This window comes from Acomys russatus, chromosome 8 (genome assembly GCF_903995435.1).
Source record: "Acomys russatus chromosome 8, mAcoRus1.1, whole genome shotgun sequence".
NCBI lineage: Eukaryota > Metazoa > Chordata > Mammalia > Rodentia > Muridae > Acomys > Acomys russatus.
The window spans coordinates 8314410-8326076 of NC_067144.1; the positions used below are offsets into that span (position 1 = coordinate 8314410).

At 46.3% G+C, this 11667-nt stretch overlaps 1 protein-coding gene across 2 annotated transcripts in view; it reads left to right on the forward strand.

Moving 5' to 3' along the window:
- St6gal1 (ST6 beta-galactoside alpha-2,6-sialyltransferase 1) overlaps positions 1 to 9557 on the forward strand; it is a 132404-nt gene extending 122847 nt beyond the window's left edge. For both annotated transcript variants that reach the window (XM_051150779.1, XM_051150780.1), the window contains 3 exons: positions 5488 to 5586; positions 6791 to 6965; positions 9302 to 9557. In XM_051150779.1, the coding sequence (XP_051006736.1) occupies positions 5488 to 5586; positions 6791 to 6965; positions 9302 to 9543 (516 nt within the window). In that variant the 3' untranslated portion in view covers positions 9544 to 9557. The remainder of the gene's footprint in view (positions 1 to 5487; positions 5587 to 6790; positions 6966 to 9301) is intronic.
- Positions 9558 to 11667: the final 2110 nt, after the last annotated feature.

Consider the following 11667-nt stretch of genomic DNA (forward strand, 5'->3'; position numbering starts at 1 on the left):
ATCATTGGAATTGCAAATGGGATTGGCTCCCCAATTTCTTCCTCAGTATGTTTGCTGTTGGTATGTATGAGGGGTACTTACTTTTGTATCCTGCTACTTTGTTCAAACTGTTTACCAGGGCTAAGGCTTTTCCATTGATGTTTGAGGATGCCCCCCCCCCCAATAGAATCTTTTCTTTTTTTTTAAGGTTTTTTAAAGATTTATTTATTTATTTATTCAGTAAGTATCCAGTGCTCTGTCTGCATTTACTCCTGCAGGCCAGAAGAGGGCATCAAATCACGCTGTAGGTGGTTGTGAGCCACCATGTGGTTTCTGGGAATTGAACTCAGGACCTCTGGAACAGCATTCAGTGCTCTTAACCTCTGAGCCATCTCTCCAGCCCATCCCCAATAGAATCTTATCATCTGCAAATAGAGATATTTTGGCTTCCTCCTTTTTAAATTTGTTTCCTTTTTTCTTGTTTTTCTTATTGCTCTAGCCAAGATTTCCAGCACTTCATTGAATAATAACAGGAAGTGGACATTCTTGTCTTGTCCCTGATTTTAGTGCTAATATGTTGAGGCTTTCCCATTTTCTGTAATGTTGGTATGAATGTGTTGTATGTAGCTTTCATTCTGTTGAGATACATTTCATCTGCACTGAGTTTCTTGAAGACTTGGTCAATGCAAGAAACACTATTTTCACCTCAGATGGGGGACAGTAAGTAAGTTTCTTCTTGAGTGACCATAGCTCAGGAACAAATTTCATATTCAAGTGTGGGAACAATTTCATGAAGATTGTATAGTAACAGAGCCAAGAAAGTCATAAATCAACATGCTTTTCAGTTCATTGCTGCAATATTAGGTAGACAGGTCACAGCAAAGAGCGGAAAGTTCTGCTCTATAGTTCAGATGCTATCTAATGGTTGGTGGACACTAGGGTCCATTCATAAATTACAAAAGATGTACCCAATAGTTTCAAGGGTGTTGGGGCCTATTCAAAGGAGGACAGTGGAGGCCAAGATAGCTCAAGATCATTTGTAATGAGGCCCCAAGTCTGCAACGTTCAAGTCTCCACAATTTCTAAAGTTCTAGAATGTTCAACACAAGCACACCCTCTTTCTGCAAACTTGAGTTCACCCCTTTATTATGAAGAGATATTGACTGATGTATTTGGCCTCATGGTTTGGAGGTTGAACTGTTTGAGTGGTGTGGATCCTGGGGCTTCTGGGTTTTGACCAGCAGGCACATTCTATCACACCGGGGATTGGAAGAGGGCCCTGACTTGACATTGAAACCATCTTGTCCAAAAGCCCCAGGTTAGAACTTTGACCTGCTCTGTGTCCTCTCTTCCTTGTGTGGACTTTCTGTTTTTGTACACTCAGCTTCCCCAGAATCTGTTCCATCAACTGAAGACACATCAACAAGGACCTCTGTTTAGGTTGCACAGTACAGTTTCTCTCCACGAGGACTTTTGTGGAAAAAGAAGGAGATCCTCCATCTCACACATACACAAAGCCTGTAAAAGTATAACCCCAAACATACTGTGTCCAGGGGGGCCAGGTACCCATGACCTTTGTGGTTGGACAAGGGGAGAGCAGTGGGGACCCATGGTTCTTTTCGTGAGGTCATTATTGAATCCTAGGTCATAATCAAACCCTATAAATTCGAAGCCATCTCTTTTCTAACCCGCATTTCTTTTCGGTTCAAACCCCATAACCAGTATGTTTCTTACTTTGGCTTCCTCCATTGTTTTCTCAGTATTAGATTAATTATATGCATTCCTGCATGGAAAAGTACATAAGGATGCTGTGACCACCTAGGCCGGCAAGAGGAAGCAAGAAGGAAACTCAGTTCAATGCAACTCAGTAACCAGTGTTGGTTTGAACTTCAGGAGTCTGACACCAGGCGGTTTTAAGGCATATTTAAGTACAGCACAATTTGGAAAAAAAAAAAAGTTTCCTTGGTGATAACTCAAATACTGTGTTTATAACAGACTTTAAAATATGATTGCATCAGCCAGGCATGGTGGCGCATGCCTTGTGATCCCAGCATTTGGGAGGCAGAGGGCAGCGGATCTCTGTGTTTGGAGGCCAGCCTAGTCTACAAAGCATCCAGGACAGCCAAGGCTACACAGAGAAACTCTGTATTAAAAAAAAAAAAAAGAAAGAAAGAAAGAAAGAAAGGAAAAGAAAAAGAAAAAGAAAAAGAAAAAAAACCCAACAACAACAAAGTAATTGCGTAGTAAATCTTGTAAGGCTTGGGGGTTGGGCAGTTGGCCGGGACATACAAATAACACAGGTCATCATGGTAGTAACTACTTCTATTCCCAGCCTTTAGGGTGGGAAACAGGTTATGCATCCCTTCCTTTGAAATGCCAACCTACCTGCCTAGCATCCCTGGCTTCCCTAGTAACCAGGTTTATATGTAAGTGCAAGGACCTACAAGCTTCATACAGTTGCCTTAAAATAACACATGATAAGGAGGCTGCATCTATCTCCCTCTTGTTACTGATTTTATTTTGATCACCTAAATACAGTGTTACCTGTTCTTCTGCCATATAATTAATACTTTCACCTGTGGTCCGTAAGTGACCACTTGAATATGTGTAGTTGTAGTCTGGTCATCGAAATTTTGTTCTCTATTTAACATTAATAGATTACTTTCTTGTTTGAAGCTGTCTTCGCTTTGATTTGTGGCAACTTTTGGTGCACTACTAGATCAACACTCAGAATCCCATTAGAGCAATGCTTTTTTTTTTTTTTTTTTTTTTTTTTTTTTTAAGTTGGAAATATTTTTTTCTGTTTTAAAACTATTTTACCTCTGTAGGAGCAGAGGTGTGGCTGTTCATATGCCTTTTCTTTGAGAGCTTCAAGCACTGAGATTCTTTCTTTGGTGTTCAGATATGTCTCACAAAGCATACTCACATGCTTGCACACTAGTACACATGTATGCTTGCAGAAACACACACACACACACACACACACACACACACACACACACACACACACACAGAGGATACCTTAGCCAGCCCAAGCTACCATAGTAGAATACCATATGATAAAAATCTACAGAAACTTATTTTCTCATAGTCATAGAGGCCAGAATCCCAGGTGATGGTGGCATCACAGTTGGTTTCTCCTGATGGCCATCTTCTTACTGTGCCCTCATTTGACCTTTCTTCCCACACATGCACAAAGACTCTCATAAAGACATCACACTTAGTGGACTAGGGCTCCACCTGATGGCCTCATTTAACCCCACCCCCACCTCCACCCCTGTACCTCCCTAAAGGCCCTGTCTCTAAAGACAGATGCACTGTGAATTAGATTTTCATCATTTGAATATGACTGGGCACAGCCCTGCACTGAGAAAAACTGGTCTGGGAAGAAAAATGTCCCAAGTAGTTAGAGGTAAGGTCTAGACAGTAGAGTTGTGTGTAATCACAGATGAGTAGCACCCCTCACACTAGTGTGTGTGTATGTGTGTGTGTGTGTGTGTGTGTGTGTGTGAGTGTGCACGCACACACACATGTGCATGTGTATGCGCGCTCTTCACTTGTTTTCTATGTATCAGTATTTGTTACTTTATGAATGGGAAGGTTGCTTCGAGCAGCAACACGGATCTCCCTGGAATAACCTTTTCTTGGTAGATGTTTCTCTAAGCTCTGTTGCTATGGGGATGTCTGAGTCTCCTCCTCATGGGCTCACCCCTTCCTCATCAGGATCCTTTGAATCAGGTCATGCTGCCCTGTCAGACGAGTCCAGGAGCCTTGGTGAAAAGCTTCGTGCTTCCCAGCATTGGCTGGTACCTTAGGCAAGGCCTTATAGGATGTGGTGTGTGGGGGCAAGACATTTCAGATCTAGAGATGGCAGGGAAGTCTATCAAGACCACAAAGAAGTAGCCATGGTGGGAGTGGGGCAGGAACGCTCACTGGCAGCCCCTCCATCGGTCTCAGGGAGTCTTTCTTGGAGGTAATATTTGACCTTGGCCTGTTAGGAATAGGTGTGGATCGGTCCAGAACCATGCCATTTGAGGAGCAGGGGGTGTGGTAGAGGGTACCGTGGTGCTGGAAAGCTTTTCCCTTTTCTCTCTGGCTGATCCCAGCCCTGGTCACTCTCTATTAGTGGTTAAATCAAGGATGGAGTTGGGTCTTTCTGTATCCAAGTCTTCTCTTTTGCCTTCTGCCTCCACACTTTTCTTATTTTGATATAAGTCAGTTTAACGATCCCACGCATACATTCCTTTGAGCTTAGATTCTTTCTCAGGATAAATTCCTTAAGGAGATGATGTTGAACCTAAATACAGTTTTTGTTTTAAGGTTCTTAATATGTTTTGTAAAAATGTCCCATCAAGGTTGACACATTCATTTTTCAACCAGACAGATTTAAATGCTTATCTGCAGCTGGGGCAGGACAGGAAATTGGGGCCCTGACTCTTTTTAAGTTTAGTTACAGAACCTGCATCTGAACTACATTTTTTTTTTTTTTTTGGTACACTTGGTCCCTCCACATGAGCTGCTCACTTCCGGTGCTCAGCCATAGACACAGTGATCTTGCCTTGGTGTTAAGAAACTATGGACTGTATTGGCCCCTATGAGAGATGATGTCATCAGGCTAAACACTAGACTCCGTGGATGGTTGAAAGGATTTCCAGAGGTCCTTAATTCTATTTAAATACCACTATATGACTTCTCCCGTGAGGCAGGAGGACCCTCACTTCAGAACGTAAGCTTTAGAGACCCAGAGTAACCAAAGCAAGACAGTGAGTTTATTATTCTGTGACTTTGCAAGACCGGACATCAGCCCAGAGGAGTGGGCACACTGACTGAATTCCGAGAACAGTTTTAAAGGCCAAGAGCATCTGTCTCTGCCCCTCTTTCTCGCTGAGTAAACAAGAGGGAATGCCTGTATCGTCTGGCGATTATTCTTCCCCTGCCATTTACACCTGTCTGTTTCTTACAAGAGATGGGTAGTGGGTGGGCGCATCACTATGGTTTTTTGTTGTTGTTGTTGTTATATTTATTTAAAGCCGATCAGACGCATGGCCTTGTCATGTCCATGATGATTAGGTAAGCATGGCTGTTAGTAATTTGGGATGTGGATGCAGCTGGATTGGCTGAAGCTAGCAGGGATCCAGTATCCGCCGTGTATCCATAGCTGGGCCCAAGCGTACCAGTGGCATCTTTGAAAACGGGCCGTTATCTTTCATTTCTGCTACCCCTGGCAAGGTATGGCTACAAGGCTAGAGTCCTGTAACCATTGTCACTGCGACCCCTTAGACTCAGAGTCTGAGGAACCTTTTCTACTCTGTGGCTGACAGCTTGTTATAAACACAGTTCACACTAGCGTTGGTCCTTTCTTTCCACTGAAGGTAAGTGCTAAGCCAGCTTAGATCCTCATGGGGCTCTGGGCCTCAGGTGGTACCAACGTGGTCGTGTGCCACTTGTTATGAGCCAAATATTTACCCAGAAATGCTCACGTTACAGCTTTTCTCTTCCTTGCTGCAGTTGGTCACCACAAACCGTCGCTTCCTGGAGGACAGTTTGTACCATGAAGGAATCCTAATTGTGTGGGACCCATCTGTGTATCACGCAAATGTTTCACAGGTAAGTGGGTCTCCCATCTGCCCTCAGATTCCCCTTGTTTCTACGTCACATTTGAGCCATTCCTGGCTGTTTGGGTTTTTCGGCTGTCCACTACACGGGGACTAGCGCACTCAGAAACTTCCCCGTCCTCTCCAGCCCCGCTTCATGCCTTTCCTTGGAGGTCACGTGCTCAGTTCAGTGATGGTACATATTAGGAGTGATGGATATTGGACCAGTGGTAATCTGGAGTAGGGTGTGGTCATCACTGGACTCCTGGCGAACCTCAGTGGGGAAAAGACAGGAATTGCTGTGATTCCTATCAGTAGTGTCGTCACATTTCTGTTCCTCACTTGGAATGCTTACATTCCCCTCATTTCACTGTCGTGACGCTATCAAGAAGTAGCTGGAAGCATGGAAGCTCCCATTTTACAGATGGGAAAGCCGAGAAGAGATAGAGGAAGTCACCTGTGCCAAGGCTTGATTTCTTAGCTCAATGGCACAGATCTGCAATGTCAGTTCTTTTAGGGAAGATATAAGTCACAGCACCACGACATTCTCAGGCCTTCTGGAACTGTCCCCTTACTTTTGGCTATGTGTAGGTTAGCTTCTCTTGACATGGGCTATTGTGCCCTCAGGAGAATGGCCTTAAAGAAGCAGGAGAGAGATAGCTCTGTCCTTGCCATGCTTACCCCTTAAATGCCCACTGATAGCTAATTGGCTATGGCAGTTGCCCACTGTCCTTGCTTCTTCAGCCTTCGGCTTCTCACTGATCTTTGCCTGAGTCAAGTGACGGACTCTGAGCCCAGAGATGCCACAGTGTGTGCCCCAGTTTCCTCTCCTTCAATAGTAAGAGGACCAAGGCGTGGTGGTCCCAGCTCCTGGCGAATCTGAGGCAGGAGGATCATTTGACACTCGGAGCTCACGGCCAGCCTTGGCAAAATAGTGAGACCTGCTCAAACACAAACAAACAATAAATAAAAACTTAAACGGTGCAGAGACCTCCTTTCCCAGACTTGAGGTCTCTGAACTCTGAAGCATTCTCAAGGTACCCGGCCCAACTGTCCTATCAGCATAGACTGTGTCCCCGCCCTGACTGCACTACCCACTAAGGGCTGTGATTTGGAGAAGTGTGTAATCTACCACAAGACAAGGCTGACCCTCTGGCAAGAATGATTGTGTAAGGAGCCCATTCCTTTGTTGAGCACACCCCTTCCTTCTCTTTCAGTGGTATCAGAAGCCAGACTACAATTTCTTCGAAAAGTACCAGCAGTACCGCAGGCAGAACCCCACCCAGCCCGTCTATATCCTCCGGCCTCAGATGCCATGGGAACTGTGGGACATCATTCAGGAAATCTCTCCAGATCAGATTCAGCCAAACCCCCCATCCTCCGGCATGCTGGGTGAGTCCAGGTGTCGAGCAGTCGTGTGTTTGTAGAAGAAATAATTGGCGTCCTTCTTGGGTCTCATTCATTCACCGTTCTTCTTGTGCAAGGTACTAAGTGCTACCTCAAGCAAGATGTAATTTTTATTCTTAGGATGTCTGCTGAGGGAATTCAGTCAGACATCCACGGCCACATTCTGTTTGTGCCACAGCGTGGAGACTACCTTGCTGCTGGATGGTCAGAGATAGTTCTGTGGAGTGGAGAACGGAGGGTTTGATGTGGAGTAAAGGAAGCATACCTAAAGAGAGGAAGGAAGTGAGAAAATAGGACCTTGGATGGAGTGAGCAAGACCCTTGTCTTAGGCTTACAACTCAGAGACTATGCTAAAACTCATTTATCAAGTAATATTTTTGTTTTGTTTTGTTTTGTTTTTGTTTTGTTTTTTTGAGACAGTGTCTCTCTGTCCTGGACTCGCTTTGTAGACCAGGCTAGCCTTGAACTCACAGCGATCCGCCTGCCTCTGCCTCCCAAGTGCTGGGATAAAAGGAGTGCGCCACCATGCCCGGCTTCATGAAGTAATATTTTAGTGTGATATATTTGAAAAAAATACCACAGTGCCAAATATTATAATGAACAGAAGGTTACCTATTTGCATACAGACAGAGCTGATAACCCTGCTCTGCAGAATCATGTTTGGAACCCAAGACAGGCGAAAAGTTAATAGTACCGCTCCTGGCTTTATGGATGCCTTAGTTGCAACCGTGAGAGGAGATGGGCAAGCTTGCCTATGTGGGGTGGAATGCTGGTCACAGTTTCTCTTCTTAAGCTCTCTCCATGTCTCTCCGTTCTTGGTGCCCATCTACCCTTCCCTCCCTTTCTCTTTGGATGAACCATGGGGTGTTTCCATGAGCGCACAGGCTGTCTGGGCAGAGGGATGCACACTCCTTCCATGGGCACCTATAGCGGAACACTTTTAAGCAGATGGTTCCAGGGACTCACCGCTGTCCAGTTTACATCTACCTCCCAGATGAGAAGTCTGTCTTGTGCTCATCCTTGTGGGTCCGGCGTGGTGAATGTTCCCTGCGCAAATGAGCAGCATACTTTTCTATTAGCGGCAGAGATGAAAGAAGTTAGGGTCTCTATGGTGTGGCATCCCCTTCATACCCTGTACTTCAGCTGTTAGGTACGCACACCTGAGTTCTTCCGGGAACTTTTACTGCAGCAATAGTGGGACGTGCTGAAGAACACCCTTCTGTTGCTCCATTGCCCTGTTGTTGGCCCTGTTCTCAATCTTAGCTACACTGCCCCTGCACCTCACATCAATGCTCTCAGGCCTTACTGAGAAATGCTCCCCCCTGCCATTCATAAGGGAGCTTCTGTAGTGCCTCATTGAGCCAGGGGTAATCGGAAGGCAGTCGTGATTTTCCAGTGTATGATTCTTTTAGAACAAGGCAGCTGCCACAGTCTGTAGCTTCGCTCTCAGTTGGGAGCTGCTCTGTTTAATAGATGATGTATAAGGGGGCTGGAGGGATGGCTCAGTGGTTAGGAGCACTGCCTGTTCTTCCAAAGGACCCGGGTTCAATTCCCAGCACCCACATGGCAGCTCACAACTGTCTGTAATTCCAGTTCCAAGGGATCTGACACCCCTCACACTAATGCACATAAAATAAAACTAAATAAATTATTTTAAAAAATAGATGCCATATATTAATGAGGCTCTTTCCAGTGAGCTCTTATTCGACCCTAACAAAAACCCACACAGTAGAGTATTGCATACGTCTCCTTCTAGGAGCAGATGAAAAATCTGAGGTAGATAGAAGCATTGCGTCTTGCACAAGCCAGAGAACTCAACCAGCCAGGGCCAGGCTTGTCTTATCCTAACTAAGGGGAGAAGTTTTCCGTCCTCAGAACTATGTGCTACAGATATTCTATAAAATAGCCTCCTCAGTTGTTCTCTGTGAGGCTTTGGCAGGGTGAAGCAATGCTAGGAAGTGCTAAGTATACAAGTGATAGCATTGGTTTTGTTGTTGTTGTCATTGGCTCAGTCACATCGGCTTACTCTGTTGATAAAAATCACTAACAGAGTCCTTTAAAACTCTAGCACCATAGAAGGTTTATCTATTATGTACCAGGATGTGGCCTTGGTGTTGTGGGGGTGGGTACAAAGGTAGAAAACAGACCAGTCTGATGGCCTCGACTTTCTCAGAAAAATCCAGGCTGGGAATCCCAGGAATAGATAGAACTCTGGGTGAGTGCTCGTGAAACTCAAGACGCTGAGCAGCCGTGGTCACGGGGACAGAGCAGAGGGTGGCTCACGGCAGCTGAACATGACTCATGTCTGCTTCCCTCCCCAGGAATCGTCATCATGATGACACTGTGTGACCAGGTGGATGTCTATGAGTTCCTCCCATCCAAGCGCAAGACGGATGTGTGCTACTATTACCAGAAGTTCTTCGACAGTGCCTGCACGATGGGAGCCTACCACCCCCTCCTCTTTGAGAAGAATATGGTAAAGCATCTCAATGAAGGAACAGATGAAGACATCTACTTGCTCGGGAAAGCCACGCTGTCCGGCTTCCGGAACATTCACTGTTGAGCACTGCGTGCCCCACCCCCCATAGCCAGGCACTCCCCTTCTTCTCCGGAAGTCATGTCTATGGCCGATCTTTGGGTTACCACTGCTTGAAGGGAGTGTTTTTGTTCACCAGGGCCCAGCCTGCTGCTTGCACTTGAGGGGATTTTTGTTGGCAAGAGCTCTGGAGCCTTATGGCAAGGAGGCCGACCTGACGGGCTTTCCCAGCAGCTACAAGGTATGGCAGCCCAGAGTCCTGCCACACACATTCTTCCTAGGCAGCTTCCTCCTCCACTCCCCCCCTCCACATGGATAGGGGAAAGATCCAATTGTTCACTAGGGTTGCCAAAACTAGACACTCTCTCTCTCTCTCTCTCTCTCTCTCTCTCTCTCTCTCTCTCTCTCTCTCTCTCTCAACTGAATGATGGCATTCCCACAAACCAGCATCCTCTGTGGCTTGAAATCTCCCCCTAGGTATGGATTTCACATCTTAAAGAAACTCTCCTAAACCACAAATTGTGCCAGATGCAGGGTGGCTGGGGGGTGGGGGGGAGTGGAGTGGGGTTGGAGGTAGGGGTGTGAGGAGAAGCAAACACTGGGGACAGGACAGAGAAGCATGCTCAGTGACTCTAGAGCAAAGTCTAGAGTTGCTGCCAAAGGTCTTCCCCTGGGCACATATTCCTGTTGTCACCACGTCTGCCTGGGCTGATCCCTGGGCGCTTATGATCAAAGGGTCAGGAGTAGCCCACTTCACACTTGATGTGGAGACAGAAAAGTACAGAACTTCCTGTCCTGTCTTCAACCCATTCGCAGTAGAGTAGGAGAGAAAAACTTCTAACAGGCAGCTAGGATGCAAACATTCCGTGTCCCCAGCAGACTCAGCTTCAGAGAGGCGCCCTACTGTATACTCAGGAGGGGCACTGGGAAAGGTCTTAGAGGAGGAGGAGGAAGCACACGCCATGTCAGTCAGAAGATCTGTGTGCTCCTCTTTTCTGTTATCATTGATCTTCATTCAATCAGATCTGTTAGAAGATGAAGATATTTTTGTTAGGAATCTCCTACACCCATGGGGCACCCAATGTGGCCCCCACAGTAGGCACCAGGTGAGCCAGACTGGCTGGGGTTCTTTTTATTTTTATTTTTTAAATGTCTACTCCCTAACTTTTCTTCTAATCGGTACCGTTAACCTCCCTTAAAGCACTCTTTACCTGCCAAATTAATTTTTTAATAATGTTCTACCTGACAAATGTCCTAATCCCAACTTCTTTGACCTTCTGGGACCCTCCCCTCCCCCATGAAAGGTCTCTCAGGGCATGGGGAATATGCTTTCTAGGACTCAGGGTAGAATCTTAATCATAACTGATTCTCACAAGGTGTGAAGCGTGCAACCACAGAGTGTCCTGCTCTCTGCCAACCCCCTGCAAGGAAGTGGCATTGGTTTCTGGGTAGGAAGCACCCACTGTGTTTCGCAAGCATACTCTTCTAAGGATTTTCTGAGACCTCTCTACCTGGTGGGAAACCACAATCGCCTACCCGGCCCCTGGGTCAATGACTTATGGTGAAAATTAATGCTATTGAATCATGGTCACTAAAACACAATCCACTGGACTCCTCCCAAGGCTGGGCTGTATGCTCACGAGAGCTCCAGTGTCTGAGCTGCAAGACCCACTGTCTTAGACACTTGTTTACCGCTGACCTCTTGCCTTATGTGGGCAATAGAAGGCCTGGAGTGAAAAGCCCTGGGTTTTCAGGTTGACCCTGCTTCCTCACTGTGCCACTTTGCTTTACACAGAGTCTCTTTTTCGAGCCTCTGGTTTCTACATCCGGAAAATGGGGGGTGACAATCCTACCTCACAGGGTTGTGCAGGAAGGGCCCACAGGAAAGCATATGGCTGGCATGTGTGAGGATCACAGAAAAGCATATGGCTAGACTGTTTACTCCCTCTGTGTTCACACTAGTGTGGTGATCACACCAGTGCCAGGCCTTGATGCAAGGGAGAACAGTAGAGAGGAGCAGGGGACCCTTTCTGTTGTGAGACAACTGCCCCACCGTTTGCAGCACCCAGAAGACTACTCAGCCTGGCTGCCTCTACCTTAGGTCTGTTTCTGCTTGAAGGGTGCCTGGAGCATCGGAGCAACAGGCTGCTT